The sequence below is a fragment of the Notothenia rossii genome (genome assembly GCF_949606895.1).
Source record: "Notothenia rossii genome assembly, chromosome: 5".
Classification (NCBI taxonomy): domain Eukaryota; kingdom Metazoa; phylum Chordata; class Actinopteri; order Perciformes; family Nototheniidae; genus Notothenia; species Notothenia rossii.
This window is the reverse complement of record NC_136903.1, coordinates 72,396,082-72,423,030: the sequence shown is the minus strand read 5'-3', so window position 1 is coordinate 72,423,030 and position 26,949 is coordinate 72,396,082. Positions and strand designations below refer to the sequence as shown.

The 26,949-nt window shown below is 39.6% G+C and overlaps 3 protein-coding genes across 7 annotated transcripts; all 3 read left to right on the top strand.

Annotated features, from left to right (window-relative positions):
• The first annotated feature begins 21 nt into the window (after positions 1-21).
• Positions 22-6,659, top strand: LOC307041013 (MAP kinase-activated protein kinase 2-like). Its single transcript, XM_079684310.1, has 10 exons — positions 22-860; positions 2,028-2,167; positions 3,869-3,933; positions 4,012-4,091; positions 4,169-4,295; positions 5,018-5,093; positions 5,227-5,351; positions 5,533-5,618; positions 6,110-6,190; positions 6,277-6,659. Exons 1-10 carry the CDS (start codon positions 561-563, stop codon positions 6,475-6,477), a joined length of 1,281 nt encoding a protein of 426 aa, XP_079540436.1. The 5' UTR covers positions 22-560; the 3' UTR covers positions 6,478-6,659.
• A 126-nt stretch (positions 6,660-6,785) lies between these two features.
• LOC307041014 (actin nucleation-promoting factor WASL) lies at positions 6,786-13,128 on the top strand. 2 transcript variants are annotated; one of them, XM_079684311.1, is made up of 9 exons: positions 6,786-8,276; positions 9,672-9,818; positions 10,007-10,093; positions 10,558-10,642; positions 10,746-10,821; positions 10,903-10,966; positions 11,057-11,213; positions 12,045-12,274; positions 12,355-13,128. In XM_079684311.1, the coding sequence occupies exons 1-9, from the start codon at positions 8,178-8,180 to the stop codon at positions 12,484-12,486; spliced, it is 1,077 nt and encodes a 358-aa protein (XP_079540437.1). In that variant the 5' UTR covers positions 6,786-8,177; the 3' UTR covers positions 12,487-13,128. The 2 variants fall into 2 exon arrangements, with proteins under 2 accessions (XP_079540437.1, XP_079540438.1); XM_079684312.1 differs by lacking the exon at positions 10,007-10,093.
• Positions 13,129-13,430: 302 nt separating this feature from the next.
• pfkfb4b (6-phosphofructo-2-kinase/fructose-2,6-biphosphatase 4b) lies at positions 13,431-26,944 on the top strand. 4 transcript variants are annotated; one of them, XM_079684309.1, is made up of 14 exons: positions 13,431-13,537; positions 20,588-20,704; positions 20,810-20,906; positions 21,845-21,911; positions 22,020-22,094; positions 22,177-22,233; positions 22,449-22,570; positions 22,794-23,001; positions 23,089-23,235; positions 23,327-23,431; positions 23,532-23,661; positions 23,776-23,838; positions 24,280-24,344; positions 24,584-25,094. In XM_079684309.1, exons 1-14 carry the CDS (start codon positions 13,495-13,497, stop codon positions 24,686-24,688), a joined length of 1,401 nt encoding a protein of 466 aa, XP_079540435.1. In that variant the 5' UTR covers positions 13,431-13,494; the 3' UTR covers positions 24,689-25,094. The 4 variants fall into 4 exon arrangements, with proteins under 4 accessions (XP_079540435.1, XP_079540432.1, XP_079540434.1 ...); XM_079684306.1 differs by lacking the exon at positions 13,431-13,537 and adding an exon at positions 18,527-19,182; XM_079684308.1 differs by lacking the exons at positions 13,431-13,537; positions 24,584-25,094 and adding exons at positions 18,537-19,182; positions 25,975-26,944.
• The last annotated feature ends 5 nt before the right edge of the window (positions 26,945-26,949 follow it).

The following is a 26,949-nucleotide window of genomic DNA, read 5'->3' as shown; positions in this document are numbered from 1 at the left end:
ATATCAAGGTTCAAGGCTTTTATTAGTCCTAGTACATAGCTACAGTGTAGTTACTTATGATGATGAAAATCTTAGGTCACAGGCTCCACCTGTAGTCCACAAAATAGTGCAAGTATAAAGTAGATTACATTCATTTCTGGTCTTCTTTTTCCTCCACTGGTACGTGCGTCTGTGGTTTTGTTTTTTACGCGTGGTTGTTCCTTTAAGAAAATGAATTTGAGGAGCTCCGCGCTGACGTAAGGGAATTGGAGAGCTTGGTGATCCCTGCAGGAAAAGGCAGAGAGCCATGATGAGGAACAGACAGGGGGACCAGACAGCTTTTTATTTCCTCTCGTTGTTTTATCTCTACTGTATCCAGATCCGTTTACATATTCTTTAAGTTCTCTATAGCCTACTTGCATGTTTCTGACATCCGCCCTTTTTTGTGCTCCAATGAGTTTCCTATAGACTGCTCACTTCATTTTGTTCGCACAGTGTTCGAGATGTTCAGTCGAGTATCACAGAAGTCCTCTGGACGTACGCGGATAAACTAGGATGACACCGGATATTTTCTGCGTCACATGGTGATGACATTTACTCTGATTCACTGTTCGCTTTTTACAGAAGAATTCAAAATGCATCATAACCAGGAGGAGCAGTCGGTCAATCAGATGAGTGCGCAGCCCGGGCCAGCGCTGCACGGAGACTCCAACAGCGACCCCCCGACTGACCAGCAGCCGCCTGCATACTCCAAAGTGGAGTTCAAGAGACATGCAGTGACTGATGATTATAAAATCACATCCCAGGTTCTTGGTCTGGGAATCAATGGGAAAGTGCTGGAGTGTTATTGCAAGAAAACGGGAGAGAAATGTGCCCTGAAGGTGTGTGTTTGTCTGCTCCTTCAGTCTGTGTGATCTACACTGTCCTCTGGAGGCTGCTGCCTGGAAAACAAGAGAGAATGCCATCAATTATTCATTTCCTCTCTGTGATCTTCTCCATTTAATGGTTTCTCCTAATCTGGAAATGTGTCAAGAATTTTGGATTGACGTAGTTTGATTTTGAATTTGTATTATCCTTATGAGATTTTACACGGATAAATCATGATTTCCACAACAGAGGGGTGAAGCAATATTCAAAAACAACTTCAGTAACTCAGCCAACCAGACAGTGTCTGTCTGACAATGATGTGTTGTCTGGGTTACTTTGAAACAGTTTCCACTCACCCATTTCTGTGTGGACAATGGTCTGCCCTGTTAATACCTTACACAATCATTTGACATTTAACACTTGTATTTTGTATCTCTGTTATACAACATTAATTATACAGCTTATACAATATTTACAAGTATTTTTTAAAGCTTACTTGGGAAATATGAGTTGTGAGTAACTCGCACTGCTGGTAATTCAATAAACAGCTGAGTGTAGGGTTGAAGCAAAGTCTAAGAAAACACAAACAGGAAGAGCAGCCCCATGAGTGCCTCTGCAGGATTTATTTGGAATATAATGTGTGCTTAGCCACATCCTAAAAGGTACCGTACCATGGAATGAGAATCTGTGGAAGTAGTTTAGTGTTCTGTGGAATACTGTGATTTCTGCATAGAGGATTTGGAGGAAAGTCCAACCTAAACAAGCAGTGCCCTTTTCCTCCTTCAGTGCTCAACATGCACCGTATTGTCCACAATGATTTGGGCTGGGGTCTGCATGTCGAGGCAAAAAGGATATCCTCCTCCCCTGGCTGTGAACCCAGAGCTGCAGCACTGTGTCTTTAAAAACAGAGCACATTGCTAAATGAAGTCTGACTGTATTCACTCTTAATGTTCTCTCTAGAAATGTAGATTAATGGCTTTAATAGCAACCACTAATAGTGCTGTAAATGGTGAGTGTCTTCCCAATGGAGGGCTGTGTTGTCTGTGTGGGTTTATTGATTTTTTGACTAGTCCTGTCCAACTCATTATTTAAAAACATATCCATCTGATATACCTTGGAGACTGGATACCGTTCAACATATCTCAAACAGAGATATTTCATTAATATGTGTTACTGAGCAGATCCTGTACGACACTCTTAAAGCCAGACGGGAGGTTGAGCTGCACTGTCGAGTTTCTGGAGGTCCTCACATCGTCCGGATACTCAGCCTGTATGAGAACATGCACCAGGGGAAGAAATGTCTCCTCATCATCATGGAGTGGTGAGCATTACCAGCCATACGTCATTTATTGTCTGCTTACGTTCAAACAAATTAGAGCTGCAACAATGTATCAATAAGCAGTGAACTATTATATTTATTGCCAATATTTTTGAGAATTTTTAGGAATTTCTAAGAAATAATTTTAACATCTTTATTTGAAACATATTAAATGTGAATTTTTTTACAGTTTATTTCATCTTTAATGAGTGTTAGGAAAATATGCTAGCTGTGGACTGAACAAGGCATTTTAGGACTTGGAGTCAACTTGGCGTTTTTATAGACCAAACAACAAAATGATATCAGCAGAATCTTTCAACAATGAAAATAATCGTAAGCTGCAGCCCTAAAAATAATGGCAAAAATAGATTTCTCATGTGCTTTTTCCTGAAATGTTTGTGTAAAAAGCTTTGAGTTGAATTTAGTAATTGACAAAAGTTTAACAGTTGAGAGACACACTGTGAAGTCATACCTCCTAAAGCGGTTTATATGTAACGTATGAACAACTGTTGTAATGTTCAGAACATCTTGTCTCTACACATGTCTGGAAGGTATCTACATCCAGCTGAGCCCGATCAGCTCACACCTGGTATAAGAATTTAAATGGGAGACATCTTGAGTGACCACTTGGGATTGGAATTTATTTTTCCACTTTCTCTGTGACTCTGCTGCACTCTGCCAAACCATTTCTGTTTTTGTTTGCATCATGGATAAAACAACTTCCTGACATTTCTTTGCTCCTCATGGCTTCTTCCACATCGCAGCTTGGGCTTTTAGATAATACATTTGGGTCCAAACTTAAAGGTGGGGTAGGTAATTTTGGAGAAACCAGCTCGAGTGCGCTAGAATTTGAAAATACACAACCGGAACAAATCTGCCACTTCCTTACAGAGCCCCTCCTCCAACACAAATGAACGTGCACATGACCAATGAGGGCACGAGATAAGTTTGTGCACAGATGGAAGGCTGACAGGCCGGTACTGTAGGCCATCCAGTTATTTTAGCCGAGCCGGCTAAAATAATTGTTCGTGCTTTTTACAGTACTACGGCTTCCACAGATGACATTTTTTAATGGATTTTTGTCAAAGCACTTAAGATATTCATTGCTATCGGGATGTTAAGAGCATTCAATGGAATATAACAAAAAGTGTATCTCGAGCCGGTTTCTCAAACTTACCTACCCCACCTTTAATTAAATTACATTCTTAAATGAATTACACACAGCCCATTTTGCCTATATTCATTACTTGTTCATTGTTGCTTTATCTCTTGTTTTAATTTAACTCAGACTGAAATAGACTCACAAAACACATTTTAAAGGTCCCCTATTATACTGTTTTTCATCAATATATTATAGGTCTCTGATATATACAAAACATATCTCTCATTTTCAGACATGTTTATGTATAAAAGACAGGAAAAAGTGGATTTTGCACAATAGGTGACCTTTAATGCTAAGGGTTGAAACATGATCATCATTGATTATGAAATGAATTCAGTAGTTTTTTATTTTCCCTTGAATACGTCCTTACTGCTCGAGTCATCTGTGGCTGTCTTGGCTCAATAGACTGGACTCATCTGAGCGGTACATTATGACTCACAATGACGGGCTTTGTTGTCGAACCACGACCGCAGTGGAGAACAGTGATTGTCCAGAGTTTCCTCTCTGCCCCATTTCTGATCTCTTTGTTAATCTTGTCGCAGTATGGAGGGAGGGGAGCTGTTCAGCCGCATCCAGGCCCGGGGGGACCAGGCCTTCACAGAGAGAGGTGGGTCACAGTGAGCAGTTTAAATGTCTCTATTCTGTGTCCGGTACATGTTACATCCATTTCCTGTCTGTCCATCAGAGGCGTCAGAGATCATGCACGACATTGGCATGGCCATCGAGTTCCTTCACCACGTGGACATCGCTCATAGGGATGTAAAGGTGCTGCTGAAGTCTAAAATCATTTTTTGTTTAATGCTTTATTTTGAGTCTCTAATCATTAACTCTATCTCATGCAGCCTGAAAACCTGCTGTATACCACCAAGGATAGTAACGCCACACTGACACTGACAGACTTTGGCTTTGCTAAGGAAACCACCCTGCACAACTCCCTCCAAACCCCCTGCTACACTCCCTACTATGTTGGTGAGTGGTTGCTATCCGGAGCTTGATAAAATCTGCAGGTATACAGGACTTGTGCCGGTATTATAAACAGAGGTGGATCAATTACTCAGATATTTTAGATTTGTTTAGTAAAAGTAGTATTAGCAGAGTGTGACAAGTAAAAGTGCTCAAGTATCAAAATATAAGCACAACATTTTAAAGTTCTCAATATACACCATGGCCCTTTTCAGAATCATATATATTTATTTTATTGGATTATAAATATTCATGCGATAATGTGTTTATTGCTAAATGCTGCAGCTGGTACAGGAAGAGTTTCTTTCTTCCATATACAGCTTGTGTATTTCACGAAGGGATCAATAAAGTTTATCTTAACCTTTATTAATATATAATAAATTATTTGTTTGTATCATATAATATTATAATATTTTCAATTTTTGTAATGAGTAAAGTTATCTAATAAAAATAGTTAAGTACAAATAATAAAATGTGCCTCTGAATTGTAGTGGAGTAGAAATATAAAGTAGCAGTTAATGGACCTAAACATTTTACTTTAGTTAAATAATTCACAAACTTTGCTTAGTTGCCTTCCACAATTGTGCTATACCAGTCATAGTTTTTGGATATGGTCATTGTCATGTACTGTCATGTACTGTCCTTTTGGGTGTAGAATGATCTGCTTTTGTGTGTCTCTCATTCTCGACATCATTGCGTTGTTTTTCTGTATGTATTTGTCCGTTCAGCCCCTGAAGTGCTTGGGCCAGAGAAATATGACAAATCATGTGACATGTGGTCTCTGGGCGTAATCATGTACATTCTGTGAGTATCGTCTGCAGCCGTTTCTACTTAATGAAACATTTATAACTGTATAGCACTATATGTAAATGTCTAACTCTTTGTTTGGTTAACCAATGAAGCAAAGTAAAATATGTTCTTCTTCGTCTGTTTCTAGTCTGTGTGGGTTTCCTCCGTTCTACTCAAACACAGGTCAGGCCATCTCTCCAGGCATGAAGCAGAGGATCCGGCTGGGACAGTATGAGTTCCCCAACCCCGAGTGGGCCGACGTTTCTGAAGAAGGTCAGACACAAAATTCAAAATTACAAGGAAAATATTTCAAAATTGTAACAGGGCTTTAAATATGTTTTAGAATTATTGACAGCATCTCCAGTTAACTCAAAAGAGACAGCCTTATTAGAGGTTCATATGGCTATCAAGATGTATCGGGTTAAATGTTTGATATCGTTGAACTGTTTTGTAGCCAAACAGCTCATCGTCCAGTTACTGAAGACCGACCCCAATGAGAGGATGACCATCGGACAGTTTATGAACCATCCCTGGATTAGTGTAAGTTATCAAGTTGTCTTTAAATTGACCTGTATGCAGTAATATTTACTGTATATAAGATACTTTCACCTTTATTATTGTTTACATTTCTCTGCTACTTTTTTGATTGCTCCTCCTGTTAACTTCAGTTACTTTCATTCATACTGATAACCACAAACTAATTAACAAAGAGTTCATGTATTATTATAGGTTAAAAATACAACTTTATTGATACTTTGTTAAATTCTACTTGGCAGTAAATAATAATAATTAAAATGATCCCCTCCTAAAACCAGATGCAACATTAATGATGAACACATGAATACATCAATAATTATAATACAATAAACGATAATATGTTATTATTTAATGGAGTGTTGTCCAGTATTATTATAACGGCAGTATTTCTACAGTACGGTATCACTACTTTTACTGATATGACTACTTTGTGGACACTGCCTGTATTTATGCCCCTTTTATTGATAAGAACTTTGTATGTTTTCACACTGCAGCAGTCGATGGTGGTCCCTCCGACCCCCCTGCATACCTCTCGTGTTTTGACCGAGGACAAGGAGCTGTGGGACGATGTGAAGGTGGGATCAACTTTGTTTAATTTCAGAATATGAACACAAGGTGGCAGTAAAGCACCCAATTTACACAGCAGTATGTCTCCCAACAGGAGGAGATGACCAGCGCCCTGGCCACCATGCGGGTGGACTACGACCAGGTGAAGATCAAAGACCTTGACACGTCCAACAACCCTCTGCTTAACAAGAGACGCCAGAGGCCGGTGACAGGAGGAGCGGAGAAAGGAGGAGAGGGTGATGGAGGAGGAGGAGTGGTGTCTAACAGCCACAGAGAAGTTACTTTTTCTGAATAGCATTAGTAAACGATCATTGGATAAAAGTAGTTCAAAACCACCAACGCCAGAGCTTTCCAATTCACATTTCACTACTTACTTTTTCTTTTTTTTTAATCACTACACTCAATAGTCAATTAATGTCAGTGTTTTTCATTGTTGCCAATATAAGACATGAAATAAACCTGTTTTTTTATGTTTTACAGCTGTGTTGTATTGTCACTTGCATACAAATGACCTTATTTAATATAATTTGATTGACACTGAGAGAATTACAAAACCTCTTTAGAAACCTGTTTTAGCTTTATGGTGAAAATCAGAGAGTAAATTGAGTATAAAGATGTTTTGGCAGCGTGTTCTTGCTGCAGACAAAATAAGACTATATGTGGAAGTAATAACGTATATTTATTAGGCAAGATTACATCCGATTTATAAGACCTTGAGGCAACTTTTATGATTGTTAGTGATGTGGGTATTGTAATGTATGTTCAAAGGACATTTCAACTTTGAGAGGCGAAGCTCATGTGTGAGATCAACCCTACCAGACATTTCCACGTACTCTAAACTTTCTCCTCTGGGAGCCTCTACCAAGCCATGAAAACTGCCTCGATAACAGCAACTCTTTGAGTAAAAGGTTTAAGGAAGGGCTACCAAACTGATCACAGGTCTGAAAGATGTCATATACTAGGAATACATATGATTTTACAGATGAACCTGATTTAAAAAGGAAATCATTCACAGCAAAATGTGATAAATTGTGCTGAAAAGCATGAAACAGCTTCCAGAGAATGTACTGCAGAATCCTACAGTTCAAGTTTTAAAGAATATATTGGATAACAAATGGTAACAAATTATATTTTGTATTATTGTTCAACTGCATTAGATATTTTGAGAAATAATTGCTGTGCTTTATTTTGTTGGATGGAGAGGCTGGTCTTTAAACATTTCAATGTTTTTAAAAATGGAATGATAAGAGCAGTTAACCTTTAGCAGTACAAACCCAACACCTACTGTTCATTTTTCATGTGCACAATATGGGGTGTAGCCAGTGGTACAAGAAGTACTCCAATGTCAAATCCCTCCATTAAGTAACAATCGTGCAGTTTTTAGTAGTGTAGCAGAACCTAATATTAACTAATTGTTATTAATGTATCAAACAATAAGATGTTATAAGGCAGCAGATGGATGTCTGTATGTAGTAACATCTATAATATACTATTTAGCTTGTATAAACGTAATATTTCCCTCTGAAATATAGTAAATGTAAGTATTCTATACGGTATCATAATAAGCACATTATCAGGTAAAGTTCACCTCAAAAACTAAAAGAATAACTTGAGTGAATCAACTTAGTTATTTTTGTACTATTGCTTGTAGATTAGGTCCGTTTATGTTTAAGTGTTTGATGAGTAAAAAGGTGTTACACGTTTGATTAAGTGTTACCCTCTTTAATGTTTTCATAAATGGATCACAAAAAAGAGATCATACATACATTTTACTAACAAATGTCTTCCTGCATTGACTGTACAGTTGCTCAGTTAGAAAAGGAAAGCTCTAGTGCAAAGCAAACACCAAGTCAAATTCATTTGCATGATTACCAGCTGCAATGGAAATACTGCCATTCCAACCCGCTATAGTCAGGAGTGAATGCATAGGGATCAGAATTGGATGAAAGGACGAGGTGGTGGTGGCGAGCACACGGAGTGAACAAGGGTCTTGTGATGGCGTCAGGTGTGATTCCTGGATGTCAGGTAATGAGTGATCTCCTGACTCTCCGTGAGAAAGGGGTCCTCTTCACTCTGCTCCACCCTCAGTGTAAGGTCAGTATGGTTTACTACTGTCAATTTAAATGATCAGTTTAACAGAATTGTCCTCAGAATAATTATGTGTTCTTTGAATGTTTAAATTAAACATTAGGAATCAGCTAAATTAAATGGGCGTCTGAGTCTGGTAAACACTGCGATTGTCATAAATGAACATATTAAGAATGAGTGCAGCCTGGTGTTGTTTTCATGTTATCAGTAACATTGATCGGAGCAGGTCTGGTGGATGAATGGGCTTTCTGTGAGGGCTGTTTTGTTTGCTTTGTGTTGCATGATACAACCTGAATATGGTCGCAGAGCAGGTGCTACATGTAAACATGTAGATTAGAGCACTTTAAAGAGCAAAGAAGTTAGAGGCGGGTGATGAATAAATAAAAAACAAGATGCTTATGCTCCTACAAATGTAGCCAACTACAGGATTTCAATCAATAAGATGCAGGTTTAATGACTAATTACCGAAATGTTGAAGAAACTAAAGGGTAGCTGCATATTTAATAAAGGTGTCATAATAAATTAAAAAAAGAGATAGCAGTTGTTTTTACAGACAGATTTCAGTGTGTCATCAGTATAACATTAGAACATTAGATGTCAAAGTGTATCATAAATAGGAAAAAAAGGATCAACTGTAATCCTGCACCTTCATTCTCTATTGGTAATAATAAATCATCACACACATGGGAACTAAATAAGGTAACAATGTTTATGTCGGGCTGTTCTATAATAAAAAGTTAAATGGATAATTTCCCAGCATCATGCCCTCTTGAAAGAGGTCATGGTCCCTCTGAGAAGTTGCCTCTCCACTCTGAAACTAAAGCAGAATGCATCAAAAGACAAGAGTTGTTTGTTATATCATACATTATAAAAGCTAAATGAGAGTGAAGGCAGGTTGGTGGTTGGATTGTTAAACATTTAGAAAAGGAGAGGGCTTGTGGATAATACAAAATACCAAAAAAACATATGTTTCTTGTGGTAAGGAAGATGCCCAAACACAGACTAAACCGTATTCCCAATCAGGAAAGCTTGGGGGGAATTAAAAGTGGGACTTAAAAGTGGGACTTAAACGTTGGGGGCTGTGACTCAGTGGGTAGAGTGCTGGACTACGAATCAGGGGGTAGCAAGTTCGAGTCCCACTGCAGTCAGCATGTTGTTGTGTCCCTGAGACACTTCACCCCAAATTGCTCCTGTGGGGATTGTCCACAGTATTAAGTATGTAAGTCACTTTGGATAAAAGCGTCTAACAAGTGACATGTAATGTAAAAGTCTTCCGTACCTTCACCAGCAGAGAAGAGGCTTTTAAACAGCTCAGCACATGTAATCCTTTTAGCCTGCTTTGGTTATTGTTAAAGATTATCATTGCATTTTAGAGTTTTGATTTGTACTGGTGCGTTGCAGCTGATCCAGTCCACAGTAGCTCAGGTTCTGGTGTCTGAAGGGACCGGGGGGGAGAGTCCCGGCTGGAGTTGTTTGGGTTGTGGTGCTGTGTGTCTCATCGAGGACACTTCCATCCACACCTACTTCCTGCGCCTGTACTGTGTCAAGGTAAGAGGGACTGCAGAGCTGATTAGAGTTACTCCATGTACACCTTTGATTTGCAATTACATTTAACATCTTGTTGTGTGTCCCTGTGCCTTTCCTAATGTCAATTCTACAGTAGCTACAACATCTGCTTATAACCCCTTTCACTTTTCCTTTCTTTTGACCATTCCTGTGTCTTTTCCTGAACAAAGCGTGCGATGTTACTGTGGGAGCAGGAGCTGTACATCCCTTTCAAATACACCGCACCTTGCAAGTTCTTCCACACATTCCCTGCAGATGTAAGCAAGCATCAGTGAATGCAACACGCTCATTAGATTCAGTGCTGAAATGTTACTATAAGTACATTAATTCAATGCTTTCAGTAAATACATTTGTTAGGTTCCCTTAACTTAAGAATATATCTTGTATTCTACTTATATATATACTTTTACTCCACAGCATTTTTTAAGTCAATATTTTACTTTTCACCCCTATTCATGTATTTTAAAGTTGTAGTTAGTTTGCAGATTAAGTTTATTAATATAAAGTATAAATCAATATTGCTAAATGTGTTATAACGGAATAAGCTGCCCTGCAATAACAAATAAAGTACATTTTGGAAATTGGCTCCACCTGCAACATTGAAATGATTCTTTCAAATAATTAAACACTAATTATATCCCGATCTATCTATTATTTAAGTATCATCCATCAGGTGATCCATTTTTGAGTGTTTTTTCATGGATTTACTATGTCTGAACAGGACAACCAGGTAGGCCTCAACTTTGCAAATGAGCCAGAGGCAGAAGAATTCCTTCTGTCCGTCGAGGCTGTCCAAAGAGACCAAGGTGAGAATAACAGCAGTAACATGATAGACACACTTCAAATGTGAAGGTGAACACAGCTCTGTCACTTTTCATTTCCTCTAATTTCACGCCTTCTGTTTTTCAGAAAAGATGACCATGATGGGTGAAAAAACAAATATTGAAAACAAAAACAAATCCACAAGTGATCCGCATAGTTCTGGGTGACAAAAATGTTAAAATGCATAGACGTACAGAGGTGAAGAGAGTGGTGGATTAAAGGGATGGTTTACTTTGTCTTTCAGTATAATTAAGCCACTGGACCTTTTAGACAAGGAGCCACTTTTTCAGATGGAGGAAACGTCCACGGTAATAAATCACATGGTGAGACTCAAACTGTGATTAGACATTCTGGAAACAGCGCACTAATTCAGTCCATCCCCTGTTTCCCTCCTTTAGAAATGTAAGGATCTGGACCCGGCTATGAGGAGGCTGTTGATGCAAGCCAGCCTGACTGAGGAAGATCTGAAAGAAAAAGACGTCGCCGAAGCTGTCGACTGTATCATCAAGCAATTTGGAGGACTAAAGGCTGTGCAGAGAGAGCTGAGGAACAGAGGTACTTTATCTGGAAAACATGTTTCGTAGTGTTTGCTTCTTTTGTGTTTTTTATGCAACAAAATTAAACATTTAAGTAATCTAAGATCTTTTAACCCTCCTATTGTCTTCGGGTCAAATCTGACCGATTTACTACTTTCATCAATCATAACTTTTTTGTTTTACATTTGATTGCATTAAGGCTTTATGATATCCTTCACAGTAGACATTTGAACATATAAATTGCTGATCACCAGTTTCATTGAATTTTGGATGATTTAATCAACTTTGTAACACCCATGGTGTTCCCGGTCAAAAATGACCGCCATAAAGAAAAGGAATTAGTAACCACCCGGATCAGATAACACACACATACACACACACACACACACACACACACACACACACACACACACACACACACACACACACACACACACACACGCATACGCACACGCACACGCACACGCACACGCACACGCACACGCACACACACACACACACACACACACACACACACACACACACACACACACACACACACACACACTATAGATGTGTGTGTCCCCCTATGTGCCCAATCCCCCCATGTGAATCACACCTGGCACACGCAATACATGTTCACTGTCTGTTCTTTGTATATTTACTGCAGTTTGTCATGTATACCAGTAGTCTGATACAATATATACAGTTTGAAAGGGTGTTAAATGAAATTTGGTGATGATTAATGGTTTTTATGTTAATGTAATAGCAGTTAAAGCAGGACCGGTCAAATTCGACCTCGATCGCCAAAGTAAGGGGGGGAAACAAAGACAATAGGAGGGTTAAGAAAGTTCTTCTGCATATTTGACAGGCCCAGTATCTCACACATTGCCAAGAGCTGCAGGGGCCTCCATCTCCCTCTCTCTGAAGAAAGGGCCTTTACCACCGGTTCCCGCCAAAGGCAGCAGCACCCCCCAGTCGGCACCACTGTGGACAGACTCACTACATCAGAGTACAATTCCCCTGCAGATTCCTCCTCCTCCATCTACTCCCGCTCCAGTTCTCTCAGAGAGAATCAGAAAGAGCGCAAGTTTCAAACCTGTAAGCTGATGTTCCAGTTGTGTACATTTGAAAATGTAAAATGTTTGGTGAGTGATCTTCTCTTTTGTTTGCGGTATCAGGTGGGCTCATCAACAGCTACAGACAAAGGGGACCTTATTCTGAATGCCATGAGGGAAGTCTTCAGACAAAAGCAGATGCAAAAGACAGGTGCAGATGTGGAGCCAGACACTAACGACGACAAGACCTTTTAAAGAAACTCCTGTTTGAATTGTGCTGTGATACACTCATTTAAATTGTATGTGATATGGTGAGATGCTGACTCTTATCTCTTATTCTCTCACAAGGCCATAGCTGAATCAAGCTGTTAACACAAGTTACTGCTGCACCCCCATGTCACTGCATTTTAATCAGACACTGTCGCCTCCAGGAAGCTTTTATTCATAATCCAACTAGTACTAAAACTATGCCTGGTTGCATGCTTTTATTATTGTGTAAGTTTGTTTCTGCAAAACTTTAATTATTCCATTCACGTAATTTCAATTTCATCCATTTCCTTTATTTGAGTTGAATAGAGAAGAAGAAATTCACACAAGAAAAAGGTAAAATCACAAAATCACTGATAAAGAACAAACCTAAAACAAAGCCAATAGGAATAACATGTGGGATTGGTCAAAGGTATCTAAAGACTAATAAACTAATAAAGCAATCCAAAATCATATCATATTTAACCTGACACTGAAAGAGCTCAAATCCTGTTTCACTCCAGAATTGTGTCAGTTCTTACCTTACAGGTTGTGGAACCAGGAAATACCAGAACATTTAAAAAAAATACTATTTTGTGATTTAATAATCTGCACCCTTAAACTAAAATAAATCTATACATTTTGACGTTATTCCAGTTAAAGACATGGCCTGAAGATTGTGTGTAAATGCCTCTTGTTTTATAATGTATTTAATCAATACAAATGCTATAAAACATTTACAATAAAAATAAAATATATTTGCTTCATGCACTGGCTGGTGCATATAATACCGATTATTATTCTGACATAAAAAAAGGGTTTAAACATAATTAACAAGGGTAGATGGGGGCACATGAGCAAAGCAAAACAATAACAAGTGGCTGTGCACGTGCACGTGCATTCGTGCGTATATAGGCGATATGAGCACGCGCCTCTCTCTCTCCATTCATTGCTGCGCTGCTGCAGGACTCACTCTGCTCACCACGCTGGAGAGAGGAGGCTTTAAAAACCGGGACCATGAGGGGCTCCTGTCGCTCCAGAAACACCCGGGACAGGGCAGGTAGGGTGCAAACTCCCAATGAGATCTTACTTTTCTGTTTCTTATTTATGTTCTGTAAACTCTCTTAAGTCGACATAGTGTGCAGTGAGTGCTACAGAGCAGCTGGGCTAGCAGGCTGAGGAAGTAAACAAGTCTCTGTCACGTAGGAATACTCCGGAGCTGACAGGGCTGAATACCGAGGAAACACGGATCAGGCTGCAGCAGGAAACATGGTTACAGACTGCTTTCATGTAGTAAATACATAGTATGCAAATACAGGGATGCCTAAGTTGCTAAAGCATCTTCCTATCTGCTGCTAAGCCTGTCTGCAGCTGCTGGTTAGCTAGCCTGCAAGCTATCTGGTGGGCTAACAGAACAGTTCATGAGAGGATGTAAACACGACTGTTTGTTTTCGGGTCAAGGACCACGAGATGGCAGATCTGAGAGATGAAGTTGCAACTGCAGAATGTTCGAGAAATATCAAGTTGTTTTTGCTACTATAAAGCTGATGTGAGGACATACTATGTGGAAGGAGGTGAGAGTAGGTCAGATGGACTTCTTTGAACACCCTTACCTCCAGGCTCGTTTTACTGCAGATCTTAACCTCAACGCACTTTTAGGAGTTTTTGTTTTCAAAGGATATTGTAGGCTTGCTTTTAATCGTTTTTTTTTTGTCTTGTTATAGGTTTACTTGTAGCTTAAAAATGTGACTTACCCATTTGTATTGTTGGATCAAGTTTAAGAAACCCAATTGATACAAACTATATAGCAGTGGAACTTTTATTGGCTTGTGTCAAATATATTTGCATGTTACTGTTGACATTTAAGCCTGAACTTCTTTGTGTTTACTTTTGCATACTGTCAAACCCAACCTACTATTCTATTAATATTCTCGATGAATACTTCACACACTACACAGGATTACATTTGCATATGAATTACATCTGAACCAGTGCAGATACTATGGCCTATATATGTTATTTAGGTCTGATGATGCCTAGAGGGCCTGTTTAACATTGTGTTACTGTACTGTCATATTGACAAACGCCATGCAGAGAGGACAAAGTCTATCCAACAAGTCTGTGATAGATTTTGTTACTCCAGGGACAGATAAACGGACATTTGCACTCATATGAGCACAGATGTTTAAAAGGTTGTGGCAGATGTACGAGGGATGAAGAGAGCTCAGTGTTGGTGTGCAGAATATGCTCTGCTGTCAGTCTGCCACACAGAGAGGTGGGGCTAAGCAGAAAGACAGGAAAAACATGCTAGAAGATATTACATGTGTATTCGAGGGAGAGCCTGGCCCAGTTATTTTAAGGTCAAGTACAAACACTGCTTTGTATTTTAGCTGTTCAGTATGGGCCTAAAGTCAACCAGCACGTTAAGCTGCCTCTGCTGTAAACAGGGATGTTAACAAGTCACTGTTTGTGAAATTATAGAGTTAGCTTTGTCCTAACAGTGTGTTTAAAACTGCAGACGGAGCGAAATATGCTTCAGTGGGTGCAGCAAACCATCACAGATTATTTTTCCTACGTGCACTCCATAGTGGCAGAGCAGGATATACCTCATGCCAGCTGCAGCACATTAACCTTCTCCTATCTCCCATTTCTGTCATACTCAAAATGTTCATCTTTCTTTTTATCTCCGTCAGATCACTTCTCTAAATAATCACAATAAAACACTCCCTCCCATCCTTTATCGCTTGCTCACTGCGCCTCCCACCCTCCCTCCCTCCCTCTCTGTGTCTGCGCTCTATCTGGGGGAAAGTTCACCCGCTCGCTCGCTCAGAATCTCATTGTGTGTGTGTGTGTGTGTGTGTGTGTGTGTGTGTGTGTGTGTGTGTGTGTGTGTGTGTGTGTGTGTGTGTGTGTGTGTGTGTGTGTGTGTGTGTGTGTGTGTGTGTGTGTGTGTGTGTGTGTGTGTGTGTGTGTGTGTGTGTGTGTGTGTGTGTGTGTGTGTGTGTGTGTGTGTGTGTGTGTGTGTGTGTGTGTGTGTGTGTGTGTGTGTGTGTGTGTGTGTGTGTGTGTGTGTGTGTGTGTGTGTGTGTGTGTGTGTGTGTGTGTGTGTGTGTGTGTGTGTGTGTGTGTGTGTGGGGCAATGATCTTGCTGATGTGTTGACATGTGGGAGCATTTAAGTGCAGGTTGTTTGTGTTTCACATTGATCTTTCTGGCTCAGATGAAACCTCCTCTTCTGTCATCCCTGGCATGTAACACAAAACGAACATGTAGATCAGTTCTGCATTACACTACAAAATAATAGTCTATTAATCATAGTTGATTGACACCAAACTTATTAACAATATATTTGATAATCAAGTAATCCTTTTTAAGACATTGGTCAATCATAAATATGAACCATTCTCTGTTTGCCTCTTCTCCTCTGTAGGTGCTTGCTATTTTTCTTTAACTTATATCTTTGTCAAATGCATGTCTTTTTGGTCGGACTGTATAAAACCAGCTGTTAAAATTAAAACCGGGGGCCTTACGGGGTTAAGGCCTTGACTTGAGCTATATTTTAACGCCCATTTCTGCATACTTTTATTGTGAGTATACTTTTCATGGTTTGAGCTAGAGACCTTTTTATTTTAAAAATAGTACAGCATGCATTATGTTAATATTTTAGGAAATAGTGCTCTGTATTTTTTGTGAACAGGGACATCTTTAAAAAGTAAAGGTTTTCTTCCAATATTTGTTCGCCAAAACTATAGGTCCTCAACCAGAAAGTTGACAGGCCAGCACAGAGCCCTCAACCCAGTCTACATTTTAAAATGTGTTTAAATGCTTACTGAAGGAAGGCCTTATTTGCCCCTGTGTCCTTCCTAAAAGCAGAAGCTGTTATAATCGCATTATGCTACATCTTAAAGCAAATATCAATCATATATATTATATATATAAAGTATACTCCATAATTGCAATACAACATATTATACTTAAAACAGAAATGGAAAAACACATACAAGAGTGCTTGAAAATAGATAAGAGTCCATAGAAATAGGAGGTTGGTACTTGACACTAATATGACACACTATTTTAGTCTGGAAATCTGTACATTAGGTAATATCAAGCTACGATGTCATTAAGACAGTGAAAGCAGAGATACTTGATATGGTTTTATTTTGTGTGTATCTAGCTGAACAAAAGTATCATAAACTTTTGCTTACCACAGATCTTATTTTCTTAAAGGGAACCAGCTCTTAATTCTAACTCGCAACCAAATATTTTTTATTTTAGATTGTATGTTAAAGCAGGTCAAACATAGACTTCACACTGGATATACAGTATAATGCGTGTGCGTTCCTGTGTTGGTGTGGGTGTGTGTGGCTGTGTGCGTGTGCATGTGTCTGTGGTGAGGTGTGTTGTTGGTGGGACTAGTCCTGCTGACATGCTGAATCTCGTCTGACCTCTGTGTGTGTGTTTACTGTCGCAGTAGATGTTTGATGATATCACAGCGGCCAGTAGGATAAAACCTTTTTTTAATGTCAACATCAGTTGAGTAAAAATTGGCCTAGAAGTGAGTCGGCAGCTCCCCCTCGTGTTACATATCTGACTCTACATAAGGCTTCATCAATAACAAAACAATAAAATATCCCAACAACTCAGTGTTATAAAATTGACATGATTTAGTCATCAGTTAAAAGTGAAACTTGAACCAGTTGTGGCTTCTGGTTAGTGTTGTGCAAAGCAGCTGCACTGGACCTTTTTTGTCTTGTGTAGCTGTAGTCAACATTTTCTCTCCAGTTTCATGTTGTTTTGGTTGCGTACAAATGCTATTCACACATATTTTGGCTTCTGACCAACACACTGCTGTGTAGAAACAAAAACAAATCATGAAAAAGGGTGTTTTGTATGCAATACTTAAATGTACTAGAGAACAGATAATAGCTTTGCTGCTGCTGAAATGATTTGTCTATGAATCAATTAGTTGATATGCAGGAAATGTATTGACAATAGTTTGGGCCATTTATCATAATTTGCTGATTCATACATTTTCAATTTCAAAATGCTGGTTTTCTGTTATTTTATATCTTTGCTGATTGAATGTATTGGGTTTTAAATGTTTGGTCAGACAAAACAAGCTACTTGGCGGTGCTCTCTTGGTCTGTGGTAAGTTGTTGTTGTTATTGGCTGCAACCTATTTTGCAGTTTATGGATGTATCTAATGATCTGCTGATTATTTGTAATAACTAATGGAGCCATTATTTTTGAAAATGTCCGGATAAAATAGTAGAATGACCATTATGATTTATCAGAGGCCAAAATGACATCTTGAAATGGCTCCTTTTGTCCAACCTTCCCTCAACCGAATGATTTTGAATGTATATTTATTTAAAATGTGATAAAGCGGCATATCCTCCATTTTGAAGAACTGAAGCGAATCAATACGGTTAATTGATTTTCAGAATAGTTGTCGATTCATTTAATAGTTTATGACTAATCAATTCATCTTTGCAGATCTAGTAGAACTATCATTAGTTTCGACCCGAAATGGACCTGCACAGCAACTGTTGGTGGCTGGCTTTCTCTAAAAAAATTATATTATGCAAATAAAGGTTATGATAATTAGAATATTTGCATTAAATGATCAGTTATTGTCGTTTTAAAAAAAAGAAGCTAATAGTGGTTCATCATCCATTTTTTAAATATGTTTTCCTCATCTTATGTAGAGGTTGTTGATGACTTTTGCCAAAGGAAGGCTGTGTGCTGGTATCTGTGAGGCCGTGGCGGGGTCGTGGGCAGGCGGTTTCACTGAAGATGTTTATGTGAGCTCCCAGCCATCACGCCCTCCATGTCCCAGAGCCTCCTCTCCTATTGGCTACTGGACCTCTCGTCTCTTCTCTGATTGGCTAAATTCTCAGCTGCATTCACTGCCCATGTGTGCAGCATGTGAACAGCTGAACGCTTGTTTTTCGTTGTTTGCCTTTTTGTCACTCCGAGCGACATTACGGTAATATTGTGTCAGTTTTCCTTGAAACATGAAGTAGGCTGTGTTTGTGCTCGAGTTATTTCTGAGAAGGATTTTCAGGGCTTTTCTTTGGTTGTGTTTTACATCTCAATAAGTTTAGTAAAGTCCTAAGCGTCACACGACTGAAATATGTGAAAAGATAACAAAAAGAACAACAGCTTTACATGATCAAATCCTATCTGTGATTGACAGAAAAGTTTCCTTTAGTTGTGCATTGGCGACTTTTTGACATTTTATATGATTAGCCTATTTGTACTTTCAATGTCATTATTTTTTAATATGGAAAAATAGTAAGTAGCCTATACCTTGAGTTAGGATACTTTGTCCATCATGGTATTTATTTAATTAGTTGAGGGAGTTGCTCGGAGTTAAAATAACACGAGTGAACATGAACATCCTGTCCCTCCTTTGTTTCGCTCTTCAACTCTTGCTGCGCTCCGCCTCTAGTGTTTACGGTAGTGGATCAACTCCCGTTTCTCAGCTGATATGACATCCATCCCCCGGCAGCCTGCTGCACCAGACCGCCGGGCTACAGCCCATCGCTCACTTCACCATTAGCAGGGCAGCATCAGTGAACCAACCTAAAGGATGTTAGACAACGAAGAGTTCATGCTGGAGAACTCCCCGCGGGAGCTGACCCAGAACCCGCTGAGGAAGATCTGGATGCCGTGCAGGAGCGCGCATATCGCGCAAAGAGGCGGTAAGATGCGGAGGACTTGCACGAGCTGCACAGGGATGGGACTGGGTGCTGATTTGGGCTCCTGCTGATCACATCCTTATATTTTTAGTTTATTTTGCTCTTAATATAGGCCTATATATTTTTAATTATTGTATCCTGGGTCACTCAGGCTTTGATTTTAAAGCTACTCCGATAAGTGATATTTACGTTTGTTTAAAACCATGCGCAGTAAAATAAGTACTGAATATTTCTGCCCTTTTTCCTTTTTTTTGGTAAGTGTTACATAATCTTACCCCCCCCCCCCCCCCCCCCTTATAATACACGCATGGAAGAGGTACATTTGAATTGCAATCTCGGTGAATTAGATTTCGGTCATTTGACCCAAATACATGCATTTGCCCTCAAGACCAGCCTTCCTGTCTGATATGTTGACCTGAGAGTGGAGGAGAGAGGGAGCAGCTGTGTTGGGCTTCAGATCTCAGTCTGCAGGTCGGTCTGCTTTTTGCTGAGTCAAGCTCTGCTATCACAAGCAGTCTAGTCTTGTATCTGGCTCTAAACACTCCGTGCTTCAACTTCATCTCTTATTATTGTGAGTCTCTCTAGACATTAATCCTTAATCCTTTGTCTCATTTGATCAGTGAGGGCACGAAGTGTCCCGCAGGGATATTTGCAGAAGTGCTTAGGGTTGTGACATGTATATGGATGTGACTAGTTTTTTTATTAGCATTTGGTTTGGCTTTTGTTTGTATTACCAAAAACATGTTAATGGTTGATGGAAAGTAGACATATTTGCCTGCAGAATCTCAAATGCTCTCATTGCTTGACATCCCTAAATAATGATAAAGGAAACCTAGAAAAATAATTATATTTTAGTAAGAATGACAAATAAATCTAGGTAACAGAATGTGATTTACTTCCAAAAACATCCTCAACGTTTAAAGATTCAGCTTCTAAATTCCCCAAAACGTTTGTGCCCAGTAAGAAATGCTTAACAACCTGAGCCTTATTGTTCCACAGCACCTCGCTGTCCTAATGAACCAGCGTGTGTCTCAGCTCAGCTTTTACAGAAGTGTATGAGGGGGTTCAACCTTCTGAGCTCTACTTGTACAATCTCGTCCTTTATTCAGTATAACGTCTCCTTAAGAGCTATTCTCAAGTCTTGATGAGACATAATTCAAAAGGGGTTATAAGATGTTTCATGGCAGAGAAAGATGTGTTTTGTTCACTGTTTTAGTTGTTGTAATAATGTGTGTCACTCACTCAATGTGAGCCAACACATTGTGTCTGCTGTAATTATGAGCGGTCTTCAAAACTAATTAAACTCTTGCTGAATGAAACAATGTTGACAAGCCATGCTAAGCCAATACCTTTACAGAAATGAGTTAAATCTCTTAAAGCTCTGTGTTTCTCTCTCTCCCTCACACAGTGTGCATGACAAACTGCCCGACCCTCATCGTGACGGTTGGACTTCCAGCTCGAGGGAAGACCTACATCTCAAAGAAGCTCACACGCTACTTGAACTGGATAGGTGTGCCAACTAAAGGTAATAGCTGCCCTACTAACAGATATATTCACATATGACTTTATTTGGAAAGCAGCAATGCTCCCGTCTGGTAAAAAAAAAACGTAATTTTGTAATATGTTACAGAGTTCAACGTTGGCCAGTACCGGAGGGAGTGTCTGAAGATCTACAAGTCCTTTGAGTTTTTCCGTCCAGATAACGAGGAGGGGTTAAAAATCAGACGGTAAGTCTACGCCAGGCCTGTCAACTACCTCCACCTCCGCGGTTTCACTACAGCATGGGGTGTGTCTACAGATCAGACAACAAGTAGTATTTCTGTAGGTAATTCTGTGAAAGGTTTAATAAGAATAAAGTGTTAAGATCCTAAACTTCCTTTGTGAAAACGAAAACACAAAGGAACATAGTTGATATTGTCCAAATGTTTTACTTTCTAGTTTACCTTCGACCTTTAGAGTGCACACATTGTTTTAAATTGATGGGGGTTGTGTCCTAGATATCTTCATAAAAAATCCTTTCAATTAAGCAGAAATGTAAACCACTTTTAATTCAAGGTTTTTTCATATTGTCTGTCACATGATATTTTGTATGTTAATGTTATGATCTGCTCTTGCTGTGTTGTAGTTCTATCATGCTTGTTTAGTTTAATAATAGAATACCACAATTTAAATACGCCTTCGGCTTTGTTTTGTTAAAGGTGGGGTAGATAATTCACTTCAAAAACACTTTTTGTTATATTCCATGGAATTATCTTAACATCCCGATAGCAATGAATATCTTAAATGCTTTGACAATAATCCATAAAAAATGTCATCTGTGGAAGCCGTGGCTCTGTAAAAAGCACGACCAATCATCTGAGCCGGCCCGGGTCAAATAACTGGATGGCCTACCTGCCTGTCAGCCTTCCATCTGTGCACAAACTTCTCTCGTGCCCTCATTGGTCATGTGCGCGTTCGTGTGTGTTGGAGGAGGGGCTCTGTAAGGAAGTCTGAAGGAAGGGGCAGATTTTTTCCGGTTGTGCACTTTCAAATTCTAGCGCACTTGAGCTGGTTTCTCCATTCTTACCTACCCTACCTTTTAAAGGTTATTTTAACTAATAAATTCAGCAGTGGATGTATTTGGGTATTAAAGTAAGAAGTCTTTGCTGTTTATGTCCTCCAACAGTCAGTGTGCGTTAGCTGCACTCAACGATGTCCGGCAGTACCTGAGTGTGGAAGGAGGACAGGTGGCGGTGAGTCCTTAAAGATGTCCTTAAGTTATCATTAGCAAATGATAATAATATCAGTTCATAAACTGTACATTAGAGCTGCCTAAATAAATGTTTTACCTGTTGTTCCAGGTGTTTGATGCCACAAATACAACAAGAGAACGAAGAGGGACCATCGTCAAGTTTGCTGAGCAGAATGGCTTTAAGGTATGTGAAATAAGGAAACGTGGGATTCTGATCCCTCCTGACTTCATGACTCCATGTTTATCATAACATCTTGTCATTGCAGGTGTTCTTTGTGGAGTCTGTGTGTGAAGACCCAGATGTCATTGCACAAAATATAGTGGTAAGCCTTTTTCTCTTCTTATTCTATCCATCTTCTTATTCTATCCATTAAAATACAGTAGTCCAAAAACTGTATTCATTTAAAGAATAATAAAAAGTGATCTGGTAAAATAATTCTCACTTCTATATGATGGCGTGACGTTCAGATCTAAAAAACTCAGACATGCAGAGTCAGAAAGCTCACTTCCTCTCTTTTCTCTCTCTCTCTCTTTGTAGCAAGTTAAGTTGGACAGCCCAGATTACATACACTGCAACACAGAGGAGGCCATCGAAGACTTCATGAAGAGGATCAAGTGCTACGAGTCGTCCTACCAGCCTCTGGACGAGGTTCTGGACAGGTGAGGAACACAGATGATTTAGAGAAGAATACACGTTCTGCTCAACATCTGCTCAAGAAGAGACTATGCACTTTATCATGAGCTCTGGAGCCAGTCTTGTAAAAATGCCAGATTTAGCCTCAAAGGCTAATTTCCATCTGCAGTGCCTGGCAGGTTAATGGGATTAAAGGAAAACATAAGCACAGAAAAAAAACACTGAACTGTGACTGACTCTCTTCTCCAGGGATCTCTCCTACATAAAGATCATCGACGTGGGCTGTCGTTTCCTGGTGAACCGCGTCCTTGACCACGTCCAAAGCAGGATCGTCTACTACCTGATGAACATCCACATCACGCCACGCTCCATCTACCTGTGTCGCCACGGGGAGAGCGACCTGAACATCAAGGGCCGGATCGGAGGAGACTCTGCTCTGTCTGCCAGAGGAAAAGAGGTGCGTGTCACACCTGAGATCGAATGTCCTCTAAGTTTTGTGGAGAAATGATGGTTCTCATTGGATGGATTTTCTCTTGTGTTCTAGTATGCCAAATGTCTGAGGAAGTTCATCCAGGAACAGAACATCACAGATCTGAAAGTGTGGACGAGCCAGATGAAGAGGACCATCCAGACGGCGGAAAGCCTGGGAGTCCCGTACGAACAGTGGAAGTCTCTCAACGAAATAGATGCTGTACGTTGAATCATCATCAACATACATTTAACAGCCTTATTTTAAGCTTTGTTTACTCAAGTTTAACACATATTCTCCCCTCTTAACAAAGGGTGTGTGTGAGGAAATGATGTACGAGGAGATCCAGGAGCATTTCCCTCTGGAGTTTGCACTGAGAGACCAAGACAAGTACCGCTACCGCTATCCCAAAGGAGAGGTGAGAGCCTGATGCTTCCTAAAGTCTGGGGATAATTCTTACGAGGGGAATGGATTTGTTTGTGTGCTGTGATTCTGACAGGTCTCTGTTTCTCTGTCAGTCTTATGAAGACCTGGTGCAGCGCCTGGAGCCTGTGATCATGGAGCTGGAGAGGCAGGAGAACGTTCTGGTGGTTTGTCACCAGGCCGTAATGCGGTGTCTTCTTGCATATTTCCTGGACAAGACTGCAGGTATGAAAGACTCACAGTAGGAAATAAAAACATGATTACAACGTATTATCAAGCTGTAAATGTGCACCTTGACCCCAAAAGAAGTTTCATAGCTTTCTGTCTCTGCCTCCACAGACGAGTTGCCTTATCTCAAGTGCCCTTTGCACACGGTGTTGAAGTTGACCCCCATGGCCTACGGTGAGTTCTGTCATTTTCAAGACTTAGATTGCAATATATTCTTTTTAACTCAATTTATTTTGATACAATGCAGTGTAACTCCCATGTTGTTTAATTTAAAAACAATCCTATATTCAGTCTTAGGTAAATAAAAAACACCTAGACACAAAATAATGTAATTATCATAGAACAGATTCTCACACCATGCTTTTTGTTGTTGCTGGAGGACCCTTATCATGATTTATGAGTACCTTATTTCAAATGGTTTGATTGCTTTTCACCATAAAAAGATGCCTGTCCTATCAGTGATGCAATGCAAATGTTCTAAAGCTTTTTCAGCATGTCTCACGGCCATTTTCAGTTTAACGCCTGCTGTCATAATCATATTTGATGATACCGTTATCCATTCTTTGTATCTTGCTATCTCCACTAACTTTGAATCATTGCTGTGCTCTTCCTCAGGATGCAAAGTGGAGTCTGTGTATTTAGGCGTGGACTCGGTGAACACACACAGAGACAGACCCGAGGTAGGTATCACAGGCAGCTCTCAGAAATGTCTCTCAGCAGAAGACCACTTGAGTCCCCTTCAGGTGTGACTCGCTTCACTGCGTGTTCCACACAGCTCCTCGGGGACCGGGGACGCAAAAGGGAGAATGTCCCACGCAGTAAACACGTCTCCTTTAAACGCTCTGTGTGACTTTCATCATTACTGCAGAAGCACATTGTATGTCTTACATCATTTTAAGTCTGCATCTCCCACCTGAAGCAGTCAGTGCGGACCCTCCTCTCTCTGAGAACGCACCTCTTTCACACATGGCAGAGGACCCATGTCCCGATGCACCGGTGTTTCCTGACAGAACGACAACTGTGACACAGAATGACCATTGACGCTCCTACCTCCATCCTGCCAGCAGTGACCTTTTCTCATCTCATGTTTGTCTTTAGTGATGGCTATTTGTTCTCATGTCTTGTTCTGTATTGGCCCGAAGAGGTCAACACACTGCTACTTAAGGAAATGCATGAAATAAGAGAAAACGCTGCAAAGTACAGAAACTGTCAATCACATAGATGTCAAACTGTTATATTCGCTTAATAGAGAAAGACTCTTTAGAGTTCATTTAGTTTCAGGAGGAATCCCTCGGCTGTGTGTATTCGTGAGGATCAGTTTGACTCCCACCTCTGGAGCGACGACATATTTTAGACTTTTGGTGGTGTTTAAAGTGCTGACTAAGGGTGGGGGCTACGGAATTAGCTGCCTCACAAGTGTGTGTGTGTGTGTGTGGTGTGTGTGTGTGTGTGTGTGTGTGTGTGTGTGTGTGTGTGTGTGTGTGTGTGTGTGTGTGTGTGTGTGTGTGTGTGTGTGTGTGTGTGTGTGTGTGTCATATCATTTCTTAAAATACAATTTCACCCTGTTTTTGTGTAGTTTTGCATTGAAGCCTGTTTTTTGTACACTTTAACATTTTCCCTTTACATCATTGTCTTCTGCACATGAATTATTTTCTTACTTTGTCTCTGTTCACTGCCTAAATGTGAAGGGTTCATCTGCAATGCCCACCAAAATGAAATGCTAACCTTAAATAAAGATAATTGACGATATAATCAACATTTACAGTTTCAACCATTTGTTTGAGCACGCACATGCTTAAATTATTTATCATGAAATGTAACGTTTTTGTTTTGAAGATTATTGTAAATATAAAAGTCCAAAATGGAAAAATCCTTCTTTCTCCCGTTACTTTTTTCTGCAATCATTGAAGTAATTTTTAAAAACAGTGACTAATAAGTACATGTATCAAAGGGAGGGGGGGGGTGCCAGACTTGATGTGTCCCAATCAAGCGTTAAGTAATGAATTGATACACGATTGTAGAGTAAAATGCTTACTTCTGTGCTATAACTTATTCTGAAGTATTCTGAACCATGAGAAAGTATTGGCTAAAGTAAATCTAACTTTTAAACTCATTTTATGAAAAAAATTTCATTTAAAAACTTCTGTAACATCAGCCATTCACAAACTCAACGAATACTAGATATAAGCATGCCTTCTGCCTTCATTAAAGTCATTTGATCAGAGATACTGTAAATATGGTGATCATGTTTTTTGGAATGAAGGATAGGTAATGAAGGATTTTAACACAGTGCTTTTCTCACTGTTTCAGAATGTGAGAGCGCAGCGCACGACAGAAGACGCTCTGCTGACGGTCCCAGCTCACCTCTGATCTCTGACCTCTGACCTTCCTGCGGGTCTCTGAACTGCATCAAGGTTCAAACTGCAAAGCACTTTCACTAAACGTAATCCATTTTTATACGTCTTGTTTTGTTGTGAACTGAACTCCTACTGTAGCTTAACTCCCTGTGAGAAAAACTAAAGAATATGCCAATATTTTTGATAAATGGGTTTACTTTTAATGTTGCAATGATTATATCCCCTTAACTTTCAGCACCTTTTTCCATGATATTATTTATATTCCACTGTATATTGTGAAAGGTATACTGCCATATAATCCAAGTTTCTCTGAAGAAGTCAAAGAGCTGTGAAGAGACTGTTACTACGAGAGACTCTTGATTAAAGTCTTAAATCCCTGAGATCAGAAACGTTTAAGAAGACAGCGTTTCCTTTGCTAGATTTTATATACAAAAACAGCGAAATGTCTCTCGGTGTGTAAACTCTGAGTAAAAATATTGATATAAATCTTAAAACATTCCAGAGGTGAAGATGAAATCCTTTCCCCACACAGGACGTAATACACTGTAAACGGAAGTGACACAGATGCAGCAGATGTCCTGTATCACACATCTTGGGACGAGGCTCTGCTAGGATAAAGTGAAATGCTAATACAAATCTTCGGTGTGAAGTCAGTCACTTTCGATTGAACAATAATGTGATCATTCAAACAAATGCCTTTTTGGAGTATAAAAACAACTGTGTACACGCATGTTTGTTTGATGTACGTTTTCTGTTGGAATTACCATGCAATATATGTTTTTATTTTAAAGAACTATGTATAATTTCTGTAATATTATCCATTTAATATTGTCCATTTCTGTGCTCAAAATATAATTCCAAATGCCTTGTTTGTCTCCAGCCGTGAAACATTCAATAAACCCTCGATTTTTGAGGTAACCAAATCTGC

Excerpts from the sequence above, each read along its gene's own strand:
- LOC307041013 (XM_079684310.1), top strand. The coding sequence starts at position 561 with ATGGTGATGACATTTACTCTGATTCACTGTTCGCTTTTTACAGAAGAA. Across the intron at positions 4,296-5,017 it reads CTACACTCCCTACTATGTTG|CCCCTGAAGTGCTTGGGCCA; the intron begins GTGAGTGGTTGC and ends TTGTCCGTTCAG. Across the intron at positions 5,619-6,109 it reads TGAACCATCCCTGGATTAGT|CAGTCGATGGTGGTCCCTCC; the intron begins GTAAGTTATCAA and ends TTCACACTGCAG.
- LOC307041014 (XM_079684311.1), top strand. The coding sequence starts at position 8,178 with ATGGCGTCAGGTGTGATTCCTGGATGTCAGGTAATGAGTGATCTCCTG. Across the intron at positions 10,822-10,902 it reads AGTGATCCGCATAGTTCTGG|TATAATTAAGCCACTGGACC; the intron begins GTGACAAAAATG and ends TTTGTCTTTCAG. Across the intron at positions 11,214-12,044 it reads GAGAGAGCTGAGGAACAGAG|GCCCAGTATCTCACACATTG; the intron begins GTACTTTATCTG and ends CATATTTGACAG.
- pfkfb4b (XM_079684306.1), top strand. The coding sequence starts at position 19,071 with ATGTTAGACAACGAAGAGTTCATGCTGGAGAACTCCCCGCGGGAGCTG. Across the intron at positions 20,907-21,844 it reads GAGGGGTTAAAAATCAGACG|TCAGTGTGCGTTAGCTGCAC; the intron begins GTAAGTCTACGC and ends GTCCTCCAACAG. Across the intron at positions 23,432-23,531 it reads ACCGCTATCCCAAAGGAGAG|TCTTATGAAGACCTGGTGCA; the intron begins GTGAGAGCCTGA and ends TTTCTCTGTCAG.